The 20,296-nt window shown below is 38.5% G+C and overlaps 1 protein-coding gene across 1 annotated transcript in view; it reads right to left on the bottom strand.

Annotated features, from left to right (window-relative positions):
* Positions 1-2,443: 2,443 nt before the first annotated feature.
* Positions 2,444-20,296, bottom strand: part of plch2 (phospholipase C eta 2) — a 207,014-nt gene continuing 189,161 nt past the window's right edge. The window contains exons 21-22 of the mRNA XM_015394604.1: positions 12,934-13,315; positions 2,444-4,225 (exon numbers count right to left, since the gene is read on the bottom strand). Of these exons, the coding sequence (XP_015250090.1) occupies positions 2,682-4,225; positions 12,934-13,315 (1,926 nt within the window). The 3' untranslated portion in view covers positions 2,444-2,681. The remainder of the gene's footprint in view (positions 4,226-12,933; positions 13,316-20,296) is intronic.

Genomic DNA, 20,296 nt, shown 5'->3' with positions numbered 1-20,296 from the left:
GATATCAAAAAAGTACTCCAGAGTGTTGTTCAGCATGGGGGTGAGTAGAAAATGAAGGCTAATCATGTTTTGGGTGTACTATTCCTTTAAGCAAATCTGTACGTCAACCACGTTCGCTTTTATTTTAAAGTGACACATGGAGTTAAAGCATCATAGCAATCTTGGGAAATATCTGCGACTGAATGAGGAATGCAAGAAGTCATTTTGGATCCTTGTCTTTTCAGCCGAACCTGAATGTTTCTAAAGTTCTGTTAAATTTGGCTAAATAAAGGCTTCACTGCACAAACAGTATTACTGCATCCATTGTTTTCCATTTCTTTCTGTATATTAAGATCACACCTTTAAAGGGGTAAATATGCACAGCAAAAAATCTAAATCTAGATAAGTCATTTTTTCTTAAAATAAGCGCATTTGTTCTTGAATTGAGGAGGTAAAGGAGACATTCTGCCAATTGAACATAACAATTTACACTTAAAATAAGAAAATACAATTGCATTGTGTTGTTTCAAGTGCATATTATCTAATTATCTTATTTTAAGAGTAAAATGACTCATTCCATTGGCAAAATATATCATTTACCTACTCAAATTAAGCGTGAATACACTTAATTTAGGACATTTTTACTTATTTCTAGATCATTTTTGCAGTGTGACGTTCTATTGTGGCTTGATTTATGAAATAAACTTTAACTTTTTCACAAACCTATAAATGTAACCAAATATACAACTTGACAACTTCATTGTACAAAAAATATGGAAACTCAAGAACAGACAGGAAACGGAGGACCTGGCATCTTTTAGTTGGAAACCATAAAGCATTTTGTAAGACTTTAGGTATGCAGTGAACCACAGTCAGGAGACATTTGCAAAAATATTAACAACACAAACTCTGCTAAACCTTCCCAGTCTTATCCGACCTGCAATCAACTCATCCGGGCCATGAAAGAATCCAGAATATCTGGAGTGCTGCAGGACTCTCTAATGAGCAAAACATATCAGGTGTTGTGAACCTGAAACATGTTGAGATGACCAGAAATAACTGAAGAGGGGTTAAGGAGTATTCCTTCCAGAGTCATATTAAAGGCACCCACAGATTTCCCTGGAGTTGCTTTACTGTACATCCAAGTCAGGGAATTTCCCATCCTTAGAGGAATGCATTATTAAGGAATACAATATTACTCTGAAGAAAACCCTAAAAACCTCAAAGTAAACTAAATTAGACAATGTGTTCAAAAGGTCTCCATCACCCATTCAAGCAGAATAATCTTTTCTTGGAATATAAGAAAGGACTAAAACATGTTTTTCTTCTGAATGATTGGGTCTTTGTTCTGGAACATTCCTTATTCCCACAGGGGGTCTGCTCTTTTTTACTTCTGCTGCAAAGAAGTGATGGCTGGTAAATACAGACCCCAACAGAGTACATAATTTCAACGTCCAAAACCGAGGCCAGCAGCTTGTTCGTGTCACTGTGTGTAAGCCTCAGTTCAACTGCTCTAATACATAATTTGTCTTTTTGCAACTCTGGGAACCTCTGACAGATTAAACAAATGAGCAGTGAAACTTTCAGTTATATGTGAGGTTTATTCAGGTCATAATTAGACATTGAGCTCAATATTGTTCTCAAAGAAGTGGACAGCAGGGTAGAGATGGTACAAACGTGCCTCTATACAGATCGTTCTCATCTTCCTTGGGTAGCACAGAAATGAAAACAGGAATATAGACACGATGCTCGGCAACATAAAACAATCTGTAAAAGGCTAAAATCTTCATATAAAAATATTGGTAAAACAAAGTCCATCAGTCCAGTGCATAAAATGCATGCAGTCAACATAAAAAGAAAAGTTGGTTTAAACTAAGTTCATCGTTTAAACCAACTCCTTAAAAAAAAGGAAAACAAAAAACAGGATCTCAGAGAGTGGACACACTATAGCATCAGACCTCAGTCTAAAACGGAGCCACTGATATATTTACTTATAAAATCAACACTTGCATTCTTGCATCGGAATTTTTTTTAAATAATTTTTCAGTAAAGACACAGACAAGACTCTTCCAGCATCAAACTACAATTTCTGCATGACATGCTATCATATTTAAAATATTGCTAATAGATGGACGGGTTAATAAAGCTTTCACATAAATTATCTAATTAATATCTTAAAAGTTTGAGCAAAAATAAAAAAAACTATTAAAATCTCACTCTATGATCTATTGCTACTGTGTCATGTCTGGAAAATACAAACATGAAAGCAGTTTAGATTCAACACAAAAATGATCAATTGGGGAGGGGGGGGTCGGGTTCCACAGCAGCAACTAGAACTTCGGAATATTATGGTTTGCAGGAAAAAAAAATTAACAGTCTGGTTATCCTCCACTTTATTTCTGAGCTGCTTTGTATTGGAGTTGGTTTCATGTGTGGGCAGTGGAAAGAGGGCTGGGGTGGGGTGGGGGGGTATATTGCCACATCTCCAGTTCTTGCTGTGGAAAAGCACCTCATGATTTCTACGAGTACCGGTCACACAAAAAAATGGGTCTTGGGTCTTGGAAAGTTCTGAGTTTTTTGATCAGATACTTTGTCAAATAGTCTATTGTGGAAAATTGCCAGATATTAAATTTAAAAAGATTGAAAAGGCAATTTATTTTAAAGCAGTTTTTAGCTGCTTCTCTCCCCATCAGTACCAGTTCTCAGAGTTTGAGCCTAAAGAACATTTCAGGGCAGTCAGACGTCAGGGGCGACTGTACATAGGAGGGGGATTCTAACTGACTCAGCAGGTCCAGACTGCTGCAGGGACTCTGGCCAATACAGCATGCTCCTTCTGGATTACCCCGTTCCTCGATTGGACAGGAAATTCTACTGCCTATTCCTCCAGTAAAGCTGAAGCTACCACTTTTACCTTGGAGCATCTTTCTTTCCTGGGCCTTTTTAGCCCTGTTTGCAATGTACCGCACCCTACTTTGGCTCCTTGAGGAGGTTCGTCGCACCAGCGTCTCCGGAACATCCTCCACCTCTGTGTCCCTAGGTCCGTTTTCCGGTGTAAAGTCACTTGGATTCAATGGTTCCACATCAGTCAGCTTGCGCAGCTGCTCCATCAGGTCACTCTGGGGTTGACACTTCCGTGGGCTGCCCTTACGGAGCTGATCTTTAGCGGATTTCACAATAAAACTGCGGCTGATGCTGCGATACTTGCTGTCAAAGTTGCAAGAAATATCCTCAGAGGTCAGGTCACCTAGGCTTTTGGACATGCCAGCTGCTGAGGTTGCAGTTGTAATTGATGGCTTTTTGGTGGATGTCTGCTTAAGTCCTTCCATGTAAAGCCGGCACCAGGTGTGCCTTCTTTGGGTCAATCTACCGGATGAGTCCTCTGTACAGTTTTGATCTGGCTGCAGTGAGTGGGGCTCAAGCTCATCTTTGGGACAGTTTCCTTGCTGAAGGTTGGGGTTAGACTTGCTCTTGCTGACCCTTGGTTTGGTGCTTGGGTGGTTGATCCAGGGGGGCTCACTGCTGTTACTGGGCAGGATGATGAGGCTCCTTCTGGCCAGGTTAGGAAGAGAGAGGTCAATGACTGTATCATTTGAGGAGATGCTAGAAGAGGAGGAAACGCTGTCTCTGTGGCTCCCTGGCTCCAGTTTGCTCCAGATTCGGTCATTCATGGTAGCATCTGTACAGACCTCTGGTACAGGAGATTGAGCCAGCCCGGCTCCATCCCCTCGAACATGCCCTTCGCTTTTTGCTCGTCTTACTGGGATGTGCAGTGGTGTAGCGTTAAAAAGAGCTCTCCTGGCCTGGGACAGCTGAGCAGTTGGGATTGTTGGAGTTCCTATGGGGCGTCTTTCACCAGGGGGTTCCACTCTGAGATCTGGCTTTTTTTCTCTGCCTGCTGTCTCAACTCGAGTTTCTGGGGTTTTCTTCAGTTCTTCGTCAACGGTGCCTACATGTGCCTGTGAGTCTTGAGACGTCTCTGGTATTTCTGTAGGACTGCTACCCGCTAAGGTAGCAGAGGCTGTGCAAGAGGTGGAGGGTTTAATTTCTCTGTTCACTTTAGTGGTACTGTGCACTGCTCCATGTGAAGCATTGTGTACTGGCGAATGTAAAATGGATGATTGATGGATTGGTGAGGATGTGGTGCGATATGGCGACAGGCTCCTCTCTGGGGTAGGGGCAAAGCTGCTACTGGGGATTCCTCCTTTCACTGATGAAGGGAAGCCCAATGTCTGCTCCATGGAAATGTCTGTGGAGAGAGTAACAAAGAAAAAACATTATAAAATTGGCTTTTCTATTCCAACCTGCTCAATGTTAACTTCCCCCTAAAACATGTTTCAAACTCCTCAATTTAATCTTTACAGGAAGGTTTCATTTAGGAGATGGAGTCCTGTAACTAGAAATAGTATTTTACCTGTATAAAATTAGTTTTTATTATTATTCAATTAAATTCAAAAATGCTATATCAATCCCAAATGAAAAATAATCAATTCTAATTATTAATATAATGATTGACACAGCTCCATCTGTTATTTGATCTGACTACATGCACAAAAACTTGTCATGTGATGTTTCATGCACAACTATGGATGCATAAAAACAAACTTTGCATGAAAATTTGTGGTATCCACAAAGATTTAAAGTGTCAATGTCAAGCTAAAAAGAACCAAATCTTACTCAGAAAATAAAATGCTGCTTAATTAATGTTAACTGAAGGAGTATCAAACCCGGTGTTTTCAAATGAATTAGTTTTTAGGATTTTAACTTGAACAAAGAAACTGAAATCACATTTAGCCTCAACACCGACAAACCATAACACACGCAAAATGATGGAAACAGGTTCAGTCAGTTGCAAACTGAATACTTCCTTACTCTTGGTGGAGGAGGACACTTTTTCTCAGTCTCCCCACTGTCCTATCTGCCTTGCTTTAGATCTGCTTTTTGTCTTCATTTTGGAGTCTCTTTTTGCATATCTTCCAAAACTAAATCATGGATCTGATAAGCTTGTCTTTCAACACAACTGATCAATGTTTTTCCGACAGCAGACCAAGGTTTGGGGAACCCTCTAGTCCAGATAGGTTGTTTTTCTTTATATACACATTGAATTCTGTTAAAAAGTAGCTTTTCCTCTCCACTGTCGCTACAAGCATGCTTAGTGTGAGGGATTGTATTTGAGTCAATGCAATCAATTGGTTTTCCTTAGATAGAAAACTTTGAATCAATCTGACTGGAGGATCTGGTTGAACTGTAAAATGCCTTGAGATGACTTGTGTTATGAATTGGCGCTATATAAATAAACTGAATTGAATTGAATTCCTGGCAGAAATGGAACACTGTATGTCTGACAATTATGTCAGTGAAGTACATGGATGACATGTACATAATTGTGCTGTCTGGAGTTTTTGGATACCTGACATATCTGGGAAATTCTGAATTCTGAGTCTGTTTCTACTGGAGGTTTCTTCTATTTAAAAGGGAGTTTTTCCTCTTCACTGTCGCTACAAGCATGGTTAGTGTGAGGGATTGCCTTTGAGTCAATGGTCGATGCAATCAACTGGTTTTCCTTAGATAGAAAACCTTGAATCAATTTGACTGTATGACCTGGTTGAATTGTAAAGTGCCTTAAGATGACATGTGTTGTGAATTGGTGCTATAGAAATAAACTGAATTGAAAACATGGACAGTCTTGGCCATTGTTAGGCTTCCCTGCATGTATGAGGGGATCTGCAGAGCTGGTTACACCCAGACTTTGATGTTAAAGTAATTTCAAAACCTGGATCTGATCCTGGCACAGGATTGCAGGCGGGCTGTGGGTTCTGGATTCAGAGGTGAAATAGTATAATCTTGGAGAAAGTTCTAAACTTAGACCAGAATTCTGTCTATTTGGACTCAAAATTGCGAAGAACAAGCAGAGACTCAATGCTGATGGAAAAAAAGAAAATCAGTCTGTCTCCATCTGAAATTCTTAAGTTCTTGATATCATGCAAACAACGTTCTGCTCCCTCTTTCACCTCCCTTCCATTAGGACAGCTGTAGACCTGCTCCTGTGTGGCCGGTTGATGAAGATTACATGGTACTGCACTGCAAAAATGTAAATCTAAATAAGTCATTTGTTCTTACTTGCATTGAGGAGGTAAGTGCGACACTTCAATAGAACAAGACAATTTACATTTAAAATAAGAAAAAAAACAATTGAATTGTCTTATTTCAAGTGCATATTTATCAAATTATCTTAATTTAAGAGTAAATATACTCAAATTATCTTATTAACCTGCTCAAATTAAGGTAGGTTAAGGAACGTTTTTGCAGTGTGTCAACGACAATGGCCCCCCCAGGGACAGGTCTCTTTACGGACTAATTTTGCACACACAAGCACACACGCATACTTACAGATACGAATACACACAACTTCACCGTGACTACTCTAAGATGTTTTTTTTTTTTTGTTTTTTTTTTATCCGTGTTGCTTCTTTGTGCTGAAGATAAAAGCGTGAAAAATGATTCTACCCTCCTCTTACCCATTGTTATTCTTATTTCTTTTTGTCCCTAATATTAAAGGCAGCGGTTTCAATGGAAACAATATGTCGCCCATGTATTTTTTTGTCCTTTTTTGAATGGGCTTTATTTGAAAAACAATAAATGTGTTTGTCACCCAACGTTCCGGTTGGGTGACAGAATAATCACTAAACCATATGAGCCTTGAATTAAGTATTAAGGTAAAATAATGCAGTAACATGTACGCACAGTTTCTCTGTACACTGCAAGTTTTAAAAAAAACTCTTGCTACAATCAACTTGAAATATGAAAGCTGCAAACTATAAAGCCCTGGGAGAGGGAGCGACATCTGGATTGTGTGAAACTACACAATGTTTTCACTGTTTCCTCTCTTTCAGTCAGGAGGTGTTATGCAACACAAAAGGTTTCCAAGTATAGTAGGAATGGCCCCAACACTGGCCTACATAACCCCTTAGAAAAAAGCTGGACTGGAGCTTATATGGGAAACGTTCCTCCATACCTTATCGACTATACTCCACCATGAAACACAAATCCACCCCTACCTAAGCTGAATGTGTTTTTTTTTTTTTTTACCTAACCTTTAAATATGCTGCTTTGTGTGAGCCGAAAAAACTGGATATAAAAATAATTCTTACACTAAATTGTCAAAGAATAATTAGTCTAGCCAGAAAAAAATATGTCCGGTAAGAAGTCAGGACTGACACTGCAGGCTGGTTGGGTTTTCCATTTTTAAGATTTTGTGGTGTGCACTGGTGCCCAATCATGCTGGACATAGGGGGGAAAAATCATAAAAACAAAAAAATGTGGGAACAACTAGGATGCTTATAAGGGTTAGAAAAAACATGGTAAACTTCACAAGCTCTGAGAATCCCCCGTCACTGCTTCACCCAGCTATAAACCAGTCTTCAGTCTTTGTTGGGCTATTTTTCTCCTTTTCTTTAAAATGTAGTCGACATTTAGTTTTAAAATCTTTTAACTGATGTATTTTAAGAGCTTCATGGGCAGGTTGGTCATGACATTGGGAACTGGTGCAGCTCTATGAAAAAGAATGCAACTCTTCTTTCTTTGCATTAAGGTCAAGCACCTGTGATTTCTTTACTTTTTTTTCCTCAAATATGGCTGATTGTTTCAATATGTGGGACAGCAGAACAGACGAGAAAACTGTGGCACTATCCCACACATAACAGGACACCTGACCCTCCCCCCTCCCTACTTGGAACTGAAAGGCACCATCCCAACTGTTCCCACACATAATCGTTTATTTGGAGAAATGGTGTAAAGTATGATATTTTAGCTATTCTTCAACTATTGAAACAATGTATATATGTTAGGATACATTCATACTGTGAAGTTTGCAAAAAAAGAAGCTAACCCTAAAAATCAGCTATCACTAAAAATCACTCCTTAAGAGACCATTATACATTCTACAGTGAACTCTATGAAAAGTTTCTCCAAACTCAATGGTCTAAGTTTGATTCTTATGACTTTTTTCCAGCAATTCCTTTATTTTTTTGTGTTTAGAACTTTATTTAATTGTAAAATAATTGTCTATTTAAAGTAACTGCTGAAAGATAGGATTAGAAAATATTCTCATGTACATTTCAACTGAACCCTGTAACACTGGGTTAGGGTTAGATTAATATTTTTTATCTGATTCACATCGGGCATAGGTTGGATGAAAAATGGAAATGAGAAAGAATTAGGATTTAAAATCCCATAATGGGCAAATAAACAATGATTGGTGGCAAAAAAATAAAATAAAATACAATGACTTGAAGGTGTAACAGCACTACTTGCATTGATTCAGTGACTTTACCTGGCTCTTGTCATCCCCTCAATTCTGCACTAGGAACAGAGAAAGCATGCAAGAAGGAACAGAGAGGAAGAAAGGAATTATCAAAACTGCAATCAGGAGGAAGAAGAGAGGAAAAAAGCCATTTTTTAGAGCACATAGCATTTTATTAAGACATGTTGCTCTGTAATGTCATGGTGTACCGCATGCAACTGGCAGCATAAAGATTGTACACATGAACTTCTCCAACAGAGCAGGAAACCAGGAGTTTGATTTGAAACAGTTTTCCCTAGAAATGATTTGTTGCAAATGAAATGTAGTCCATCTGAGAGATTTGGTAGTGGGGGTGGGGGAGTGGGATTAGAGTTCAACAGCTGGGTCTAACCATAACAGGAAGCCTATCATGTGAGCTGAAGGTTTCACATGGACACAGGAAACAGCAGCGCGTGACTAAAGCTCTGCCTGTTGCAGGAAACTCAGACGAAACCTTCCAAGATTCGGACCATGTCAAAGCTACAGTACATGTAGATAGAAAGATGATAGGAGATATTGTTAGATTGATCAGAAATAGCTCAATAGAAAACTATTGGGGTACACGTATTATGCTAAAAAGAATATAGGTTCAAGTTACTGAAATACTTGAAAAAGAAGGGAAAAAAAAGAAAATGAAAAATACTCATATTTAAACCCCTATCCTAAATGCATTACTCTTAAAGAACTAAAAATGGTTTTCCTTTTTATTCATAAGAACTTTGCCCTCTGCTTTTGGGAATCTTTTGGCCTTAGGCATTAATAGAGTATGAGGGATCTCTTTTCTTCAACTTTATATAAATTATCCTGTGTGCTTTAACATTGACTTCAACATTAAATGAGACAGGCAGATAAGACTTGATTCGCATCATTTACTTTTCCATTTCAAACATTTTCAATTTAAAGCAGGGGGTTTTTGACTAACCTGACTCCGCCGGAAACCTTCCATTGAAGTAATTTTGGGAAGGGGGCGAAAATACTGGTAAGCTGATTGGCCTATGTTGGTGATAGACGGGCCAAATAAACCAATCAGATCAACGAAGCATATGACGTACTAACAGAGCGACGACGAAAACACAACCACAAGCCAGGCTACTTTTGCCGAAACCAGTCGGGAGAAGAGCAAAAACATCTTTTCCTCTGAGAAAAGCCTCCAGAGCAGTGTTTTGCTCTTCTTTCAGTGAAGAAATACTCTGTAATTCCGATAAAACTTGCTCGATAGCCACGCTAACGCTAGTTTCATCGGCTGAAGCCGCCATGTTCTTTAGACTGAACTGTCGCGCTTCTCGTTGCGTCACACCTCAACCCGCCTCAAAGCCAACGCTGATTGGACGTTCGTTTGGTGAACGGCTCCAAATTTTCTTTAACGGAGAGTCTCCAGACTGATCTGCGAGTGAAACCTTGAAAGCTCGCGAGATCAGGATGGTCTCACGAGGCTAGTATTTGACATGATCTAGACCTGCGCAGATGCCATCTATTGGTCTGCGCACGGAGCACACCGGTTAGATTTCTGTCCAACTTGCTCCTGTCTGCATCTGATGCATGGAGCAAGTGAGCAACTGAAACCACCAGAGATCAGAACTGGCTGCGCTGCATAGCGCATGATGGGAAAACTCTCCAGTCACAGGTGAACAAATCGGTGCTTAGATCCAAGTTTTATCAATAAAAACACCCCTACATGTCCTCTCCTAGTCGGCTTTATTTATTCAAAACATGCATTAAAAACAAAATAATGCATAAATCAGCCAAACATATATTGCTATACAACAAATACACAATACAATACAAACAAATACTATTGGAAGTATTTGTTCATAAAAGGCTGAACTTTTTTTTAGATTTATGTGATGAATGTAATGATGTACATGTTATAGAAATAATATGCAAAACAATCTACAAATAAAAAATAATTGCAAAAATTAGGCTATGCTTGGCTTATTATTTCATACTTTTGTGTTGCAATATTTAGCCTTATTAAGAGGCTAATTGCTAAATGTGGGTGATAGGGTATTAATAATTAATAAATTAGGTGGTCTATTATTAATAGATATAGTAGAGTTAACTGTGAGACACTATCAATACAGTGCATGGGACTCCATAGGGAATTTTGTTTTATTATGTATATTCCATCAACAATTAGCACAATGCAAACTTAATTCCAGCCATCTTTTAGTTGCAGTCCAGCTTTTAACCCCACCCATAGGTACAGCTGTAGACGATTTTTATCTTAAATGCACCGATTACTACAAATGGGACTGGTTCATTAGCACATAAGTTAAAAGGATCTACAGAGCTCTGCAGTTCATAAGGAAATTCATGTTCAGTTTATGCTAATTTTAAAATAAATTTAAATTTTTTTTTTTACTTTTTTATTACTTATTGCAACTGGTCTTTGAGTTTGTACCAAAACAAAACCCATCTTAGAATCAAAGGTTGGCTAAATACTGTTTTATATTATATGCCTCTTCATCTACCTATACATGAAATCAACTGTTAATTTGATACCATAGCCCTTTTGTTATCAAATGTTATGCCTGTTTATTGAATCTTACAGATTACAATAAGACAATAATAGAAGGCACCATAAAACCAGGACAAGATTAGAAATAAAAAACATCAATAGCACAACTAAATTCATGACATAAAATTCTGGAGGAACAAGAAGTTTAGGGGTCAGACTGAAAGGTCTCGTTAACCTTAGTTCTCAGCTTAATATGAAGAACATTCATGAGGTTTTGGCCTTCTGCTCGAAGACTTAGAGGAGCAGAATTTGTAATTAAAAGCTGAGATAAATGGTCAGAGGTCTGGTCGTTTAGAGCCCTGTGAATAAGGACCAGAATTTAAAAGTGAGCTTAAGACTGCAGGCAGACGATATTTAACCTCTCCACTGGAGGCAACGCTGACCCCTACCAGAGATTCAACATCTTGTAAAGTTTCCACTCTATAAGTGGAAATATGCAATCAATACTGGTTGCAGAAACAGTTTTTTATGTATCTGCACTCAAAAAGCGTCAAATAATGCCGGACCTTGTTTATTCAGTATGGGAGATGCCCTTCAACATGGCAAGACTACCTTTTTGTATATTTACCTCCTATATGCAATTTCAAATCAATAATAATTGATTTAACAGAACATAAAGAGGTTTTCTAATGTTAGATATTGCTACAGTATTGAAAAATATATATATATTTTTAATATTGTATGCAAGAAGCATAAAGTCATAATACTGCCACAGTTCCTGCTGGCTTTTCTTTATGTCCGATCAAAGGTTTGAACAAACTTTAAGCCTTTTTGTTATTGGGTTATCTATTTGTCTATGTGATAATTGATAAAGTAGAAGTTTGGGAGTGTGAGGTTTTGTTATTTTGTCATTTACATTTAACTAGCCCCCCCCCCCCCAAAAAAACAAAAAACAAAAAAACAACAAGAACAACTTACCGCTTTTCTCATCTGTCAAGCAATTGGGCATAGTTATGCAGGGAATATTTAGAGAAAAAACCCCAACATATTTAATATGAGATGGTTGTTATAAAGATGTTTGACTAAAAAATTGAGAATGTTGGGATACAAAACAACTAAACAAGTAAGCACTAATTCATCGTACCATCAGGTATGGGATGGTGGGGGGTGGAGGGCTTATAACTAGGGCAGGCCAGGAGAAAAATCCTACCTACATCTACAACCAAACCAGGACATCATCTCTATGTACATGGAGGCTACATCAACTCTAACCACAGCAATAGCCTCAGGCTCATCTTACCAGCAAAGAACATGGGGGACTTATGGTGCAACTCTTCCATTTTCTGAGCAAACAGAGCGTTCATCTCTCGCTGCAGAGTACCTGCTGCCCTTTTGCGGCCATCAAGGACAGAGCGTGGAGGTAGCATGGGGGGTGACTCCAGGCTGCTCAGACTGTCCAAGCTGTCACAACTGCTGCTGCTGTCACTGAGTGAAATTGATTCATTCACAGTGAGGACTTTTATTGGAGTCAGCAATGAACCACAAACAGACCCATAGTTGGGGGGTGTAGTCTGTTGCCAACACAAGTTGGTTCTGCAGTTTGGAGTCATGCAAGGTGCTGGTGTAACAGCATTAGGGGAGCGTCTACGCGGAACGCTGCAGGACCGGATGTTCCTGAGATGGGATTGAGGATGAGGCCGTAAATGTTGGGGACCAAGAGTCTGTCTTTCTTTACATCTGGAGAACGGGACAGGACTTAGGTCAGGCTGAGGGGAGAACTGAAACTGGGGTTCCCTGCAGGATTTGGCATTGGAGAGGGGTTGATGTAGGTCAGGGGTTGCAGCTGTAGTCTTTGTAACCAGTTGAACTTGTTTCTTTTCTGAGGACGACTGTACACTACATTCCTTACTGTCCACATCTACCTTTCCAGACTTGCCTTTTTGCATTTCCTCGACTTTTCTTTCAGCTTCGGGACTCTCCTTAGACCCTATCACACATGTGATGCAGTTTGAGGACATTCCTACCCTGCCAGAACTAGTGAGTGCAACTCGAGCAAACACCCCGGGTTTCATGTCTAATGGCTCATGAAAACGGAGACGGTTGGCCCGTTTTAGAGGCTCACTCATGGGTCTTCGCTTGGCAAAAGGACAGCTCTTACCTTTACCCTCCTCTGGGTGGAGAGCTCCATTGGTGCCAGGATGGTCCCAGGGACCCTTGGCTTGGTGGGAGGCTAGTGACTCCCCGTTGTGATGCTGTGGTGGAGTGAACTGATAAGAAGTGGCGGAAGAGGCCTTGTCTCTATTCTCAGACTCTCGCTCTTCACTAGCCCCCTCTGAGCTGTAATCTTTGGTGTCAATGGGGATCTCAGGGAAGCCCTTTATAACCTTGGGCTGGCCTCTGGTGGGTGCACTGGCAGTGCGGCGCAGGAGGTGGGCGCCAAATGGGTGTTTACGGCAGCGGTGGACAGCAGCATGGCTGTCTAGAGAAGCCTGCTTTGGGTTTCTGTGAAACAGACCCTTTATACCACTGGCTGCTCTGGCCTGCAAAAGACAACATAAACAGTGTCAAAACAATGAGAGCAGACTAATTAGGGATTATTCTACATGAAAAGCTTCTCTTAGAAAAAAGTAACAGAACAAAGAAATTCCCATTCAGCATGCTTTTAAATGATTTACATTTATACATATACAGAAGAGACATACATTACTGTGCAAAAGACTTGAGACATGCCACATATCTGCATTTACTTCTTTCCAAACCATTACTGTTTGAAAACTGGTTTATCTTAAGTTTCCCGGACCTTCTGAAGCTCTTTGCACAAATTATTGATCTATAGACAGTCACAGAGAGAAAGGCTATTAGAGTGGCGGCTGGCCAATAGAGGACGCTAGAGCTCCGCCCCACCAGCCCAATGGCCTTGATTAAGATATAAAAAATCCAAATTAAAATGATACAATTTTTATTTTATAATTTATATTTCTAAAAAATATTTCGAAATAAATAGTGATATATATTTTTTTTGATGTGTAAGATAAATATTTAATGTCTAATGACGAGTAAAGCATCGATTCATTTTTTAATGGATTGGTGACATATTTCCGCCGTAGGGTGCAACAATGTTTTCCCATTAAATCCCATTAAATTTAAAAAGAGAGATCATATTACTCCCATCTTAGCTTTTCTTTCTTGGCTTCCTGCCTAAAATAGACTTTAAAATCCTCCTTCTCATATATATAACCTTGGCCAAGGACCATCTGATAATCCCTTTTATTCTTAACCGAGCACTTTGCTCTCAATCTTTTGGTTTACCAGTGATTCCTCGAATTTCTAGACGTAGAATGGGAAGGAGATTTTTTAGTTATCAGGTTTCTCTGGAATCAACTAACATTTTTAGTCCATGAGGCAAACACCCTGTGTACCTTAAGTCTGTGCTTTCTACTTTCCTTTTTGATAAAGCTTATAGTTAAAATAGCTCAGGATAACCTGAGCCACTTCTACAGTTATGCTGCTATAGGCTTAGTCTGATGGAGGACATAGGGACCACTTTTCATCATGCTGCTTTATTCTACTTCTATTCCACAATACTTGTTATGTCAACCCCTAAAGTTATGTTATATTTGCCTTTTTAAGTCATAGCAGCTTCTTCTGGTCTGGTTCTCTGTTTGGCTGTGACATCATCCTGTAGGGAGGCATCATCGGGCTGCTGCCATCAATCACTTGGATTATATATGCACAATAGAGTTGGACCTGTCTATCAGTGATTAGTCATTTGTTTCTGCTAGACATAGCTAGGCATAAACTGCATGCCTTCTCTTTCATCCCTTTTAACATGAAAATAACCTCATAATCTTAAAGATAATGGTGAAATAATTCCATGGTTAGCTCTGTCTAACACAGCAAGTTTTCCATAATCACTTCTATGCATCTTCCTTTTGTTTTTTTGCTTGTGTCTCCTCCCACCCTCAGGCTGACTGGGAGTTCAAAGTGAAAGGGCCCATTTTCAGGGGGAAGGCCACTCATACCAACCCTGGTTCTGCTGACAATGTTTCTGTCAGGACAGTTTTCCCTCTCTAATGTTTTTGCACATATGCTCCCTAAACCTGAAGTCCTATATCCTCCATAACCGCCCTGCTCTGTTCCAGACTGCCTGCACAAAGCAAAGTCTACAGCCTCCGCTGTTACTCCCATCTTGCTCCGGTCTTAGTTGTTGGGAATATATAGGAATTATGCTCTAATTTGTAGTTACCAATCTTTTGTTACCATATTTTAATTTGACAAACTGGATCTTCTCATTCTTTTCCCTGTTTGGTGCGATTGCAATTGCGGATCTTGACTTGGCTGGACCGGAGTGAAGCAAAGAATAGCCTAGCTCCGTATTTTTATGGTGAATGATGGACAACACGTACGTGCGCGATGACGTGTGAAGAGTAGATGGATGTGCAACAGTTCTTATTGATTAACACTCTGCACGACGTACGACAGCAGAGTGGAGACATGTGGAATCTGGGGGTCAGAGTGAACGTCGCTCTCATTCATGTTCATTACTTCAAAACTGATCCATTCAGTTTACCGTTCACTTATAATATAAACGTATTCAGTGAACGCCGTTTGTTGAAAGTTACAAAAACATGCAGTACTTACAGTTTAGTTATTGTCTAAACTGATAATCCAAATCCTACTAATGACTAAAAGAAAAAAGAAATCTTTGAGATTTTGATGGGGAAATAACTGTTATTATAATTATCTACTTTTAAATATTCAGTTCATGACGGGTAAAAATCTGGAGACATCGCCTAAACGGACCGGAGCAAAAAAACAGCTCGGCTCCGTATTTTGACGGTGAACGACAGAAGACGTAAGTGGGCGGTTACGTGCAGAGGAGTAGTGGTGGATGTGGAACACTTCTCATCGATTACCTTGACAGGCAAGTTCTCCACACAACGATTTGAGCGGGGCGGAGCGCTCACGGAGTATGTGGAATTTGGGGGTGAGGGATTGCTGAAGAGTCATTAACACAATGAACACAAATATCTACTGTTGCCACATCATCAAGAAGGAGCTGATGCTACGATGTCAGTGACTCGATGCAACCAGCTGGGTTTCCTTAGACAGGAAACTTTTAACCAATTTGAAAATGGCTGAATGAATTCTCTCTGTTAAGCACATCAAGATGACATGTTGTGATTTTAATATTTAAAAAAATAAGATGATTAAAATTTTACAATACTAGTTTCCCCACTTTCTCAATTTGACATCATTGGTTAATTACAAAAATTGAGAAGAGTAAACTGTAAATCTGAGTAAATCTGTCAAATTCAACTTTGGAAAGCCTTCAGAAGACCCGGAAAACTACTGAATAAGAATATCAGAACAAGAATCAGACTGCATGGATCAAAAGAGAAAGAAATCAGGAATACAGAAAACATTTTCCACATTGTATATCAGAATTTATCATTGCTACTGTTAAACATGCTGACAGGCTTTGAATTCCTCCAGGATTCAAAGTTTTGACATCTAAAAAACCTACACATTTCTCTGCAAAAGCTTTTTTTTTCTTACAGATAAACTATTAGCTGGAAAAATGCAAGACATGTGGAAGTGGTTTTTTTAAATGTAGAACACCAATAATGGATGCCTGCACAAATAGAAATAGTTTGCTGATGTTACACTGGATGGTCACAACAGCTGAAGGGGAATTCAAAAGTGGATGGAAATATTTTTAGGAATGGAGCAGAACAACACGCATCACAAAAAAGAATCATAGTTGCTTGTGGGGAAAGAAGGTGCCTTTCCAACACAGGAAGTGCACAGGAATGCTTATTATTGGTTGGAACACAAAACACTTCAAGGTACAGTGTAATAAAAAAAAAGCTTTTTATTTAGTTATCTAATAAGTCTTTAATTTAACTTTTTTTTTTCCTTATATGACCCCAAATAGGGTCATGACTCTAACTTTGGCAATCAATGTGCTACAGTAGATCAATGCTCTACAACAGAGTGGAAGCATTAAACACTGGTTTAGAGCAGCACAAACTTTACAGGGATAATTGAACAGAAGAAATACTTTTTTTTTTCTTCTGAAAGTTTTACTTAGGGGGAAGTTGTTTCACAAAGACTGTTTGTGTGGAAAGGCACCCAAAGCTTGTAGAAGTTTGCTGCACGCTGACATTTGTTTTTGCTTTTTTTGTCCGCATTCGAGTCGTTTCATAACACATTAGTAATGTCATACAAAGATACACTGAGAATAAATGAAAGTTATTTCTCATGTTAACAGTAACTAGCAAACATCTTGCCCTCTTTTCGTTCCATTATCATTTTCCTTCAGCCAAATCTGAGGGCCCGTTTAAAGTCATGAAATAAGCATCTAGATTAGATATCAGGACTGAAAAAAACGCTCTAAAATTTTCTGTTTATTGTTTTTTTTTGCCATTCGTTAAGAACTTTGAATGGTTTGTACTGCCAGACGAGAATGTACTGAGTCTTCAAGTCCCAAACTTACTGAGCATAATGCATAGTTCCAATGAAAATAAGTCATCTTGGTTCTGAAGCAGCAAAAGAGCCCCAGATCATGACACTACCAGCACCATGTTAGGCTGCCAGTATATACGGTTATTTTCTGAAAGCGCTTTTAGTTTTATTCATTATTCAACAATCATTATTCAGATCTTCACAAGTCTAGGCATCGTCAGGATGCTTTTTTATGGAACTGTGAGATGGGCTTTTGTCATGTTTTTGGTCAGTAGAGGTTTGGTGTTGGAAAATATTAATAATATTCTTACTGTGCTTCATTGGACTTCCAAAGCTATTGGAATTGCTTGATGACCTCTCCTGGATTAAAGATGCCAGTGACCATTATACTTGTTTTTATTTTTGTGATTTTGATCGAGGCAGTGATGTGTTTCTCCTTAGGATACTTCACCCTTCCCCATGTTTCCAAATAACCCTAAACTTAAAGACTAAAGGTCTGGTATTAACCAGGTTTGGGGTCGGATTAGTAAAGTTAAACTGCTCTCACATGTAAAAAAATGCCTTTTTGTTTCAACCCAGGTTATCTGTGTCTGAATAATACTTGCTTGGCTTGAAACACTGCAGCTGCGGCAAAAAAAGTAAAAACAGAAAAATAAAAACTGTGCCAAGGCGAATGCTTTGTCACAAATCTGTTCATTTAACAGGTTCTGTTAAAAAAGGGGGAATAGGTCCAGGAATGTTATGAAGAAAGTAGATCCAAACAGCCCAGCAGTGAAACAATTACAGGATGGATCTTCAATGTAAACATAAAAGTAACACAATAAAGTAAACATTTTAATTTTATATTCAATCTTTGTCAACAAAAATAAAGTCCTTCGTTACTAAGGTTACTAGTGTTTAGCATTTCTTTAGTTAAACTAAAGGATGAAACTAAAACCAGGATAATTGTTTGGAATACAAGCTCTGCTTGTATTATACATGTTCTGGATATGTGGAATATTTTATAATTTTCAGAATATGCATTTTTAAAGTAGCCAAACATGACATTGGCTAAATTATTTTATTTTTTTCCTAAAAGGGCCTGCTATTATCATATTGGGTATGATATTGTGTCAAAGTCAGGGATCTTGTGGTTTAAAAAAACAACGTTGTGTTTGAAATAAATCGGTCCGGAACCTATGGTGTCAACAGGGTGGACAGAAGTTGGTAAAGATGCCATTGTTGGAGTCTGCATTTTTTTTTTTTTTTTTTTCGCTATCGAGACGGAACCAATAATGGCGAGCCATTATTTTATTTAAATAAAAAAAAAAGGGTCAATTTTTATGTTTTCTTTAGATTACAAAAATAAATTGTAATAAAAATAATCCAATTGATGATGTTTTAAAAAAAAGACCTACGAAAGACTAATTTAAGACATTTTAATACCAATTAAAGCCTTAGTTTTATTTTTGAAGAATTCAATGCCTTTTAAGACTTTAAGGACCTGCGGGAACCCTGCATATGTGAAAGTAAAAAGTGACACGTGAGTCATGTAATAATAATAAAAAAAACCTTCTTTCGCACAAAAGCTTTTAGCAAAGAAATTTTTTTCCCAAAATTTGCATGTACAAATGATTAGAATTTATAGAATTTCAGGGTCATTATAAACGCACGTAGTGTCATAAACTCATATAACCACTTTCTATTGGCTCAGAAAGGCCATTAGACATGCCTTTGTTCATCACACTGGTCTGACTGGCAATATAAAAGTTTTAAATTTCATCTCGCTGCCTTGTTAATTCGTCTTTTTGACAAAGGAGATGATGTTATATGAGTATTACATTTCAGGCCTATAATGGCAGACAGCTGAATAGGTTTCCTGTAGTGTTTTATTTATTTTTTACTTTGGATCTACTTGAGGAGTGTGATGAATGTACAGGCAGATCAGGCCTTCATAACTCATGAGAGGCATGAGTTGGCCTGACATTATTATGCTAGTTGTTGCCGTCAAGCGTGTTTGGTGGTGGATCGTTAGTGTGGATGTTTAGGCTCATGCAAGATCCCAACTGGAGCTCACTACACCTGAGTTTTAAATGACGCTTCGGGCTCCTAAAACTTCCCTGCCTTTAGTGTTTGGTAAGAGACGGTTCCACTGAAATCACAAACAGACACAAGAACAGAGTGACAATCAGAAAGAGAGAGGATGAAAGAGGGGAAAAAAGATGTGGGGTGAACCGAGACAGAAGTCACAGCAGGAAGCAGACAGACTGCAGAGGAAAGGAAGTTCAAAGTGAGGACATTATGAAGAAGAACATTCACTGCGTGGCTGGAGACAAACAAAACAATGAAAAGCCCAATGATGATTAACTGCTGGTAAAATTACCAATGAAACACATATTTCTGGGACTCATATGAATTGTTTTAGCTGCATGATTACAGACAACAAAAAAGACAATAGAACTGCATAGCTATACTTAAATTCAACACTAAAGCTCCTTTTCCCGAAAAATAGGAAATACAGTTTTGATGTCAGAAACCCCTTAGAAATGAGTGTTACAGTAACACCTGGTAAATCTGGCTTTAGATGAATTCTAGATCTATAACAGGTTCAAACAGAATAGGCTTTCCAAGTGTTTTAGGTTAAGTGACTCAAAAAGCAAACACTGTGATAGTTTCAACAAATTGAACAAATAATTCTATTCAGTTTAACATGGTCGTCTTTAACGTTATCCATTTTTATAGATTTTGTTCCTAGAATTATTTTACCTCCCATCTAAAACGCTTCCTCAGCTTTAAAGGTTATTTGGGGAAATCTGTTTGCCATTAATCGACATAAATTAAATAATTCTGCTGATCAACTCACAAAACTGAAGCTGCAAAGTTTTTAAAAGGAAAAGTCCGATCAGCAAGGAATAATCAATGGATCATTATTGATACCTAAAACTACGGTAATAGGTTTGCTGTGATTTAATAAATTTAGCGTTTATCAGTAAAATAATGAAAATAATTTTCGTTGGGATCACTTAGCGGCCATTTTTGCCCAAATATAGTAACCCCTCCCTCCTGCCATCTTC

This window comes from Cyprinodon variegatus, unplaced genomic scaffold (assembly GCF_000732505.1).
Source record: "Cyprinodon variegatus isolate N-32 unplaced genomic scaffold, C_variegatus-1.0 Scaffold698, whole genome shotgun sequence".
NCBI lineage: Eukaryota > Metazoa > Chordata > Actinopteri > Cyprinodontiformes > Cyprinodontidae > Cyprinodon > Cyprinodon variegatus.
Note: the sequence above shows the minus strand (reverse complement) of the source record. Positions and strands in the feature narration are given on the sequence as shown.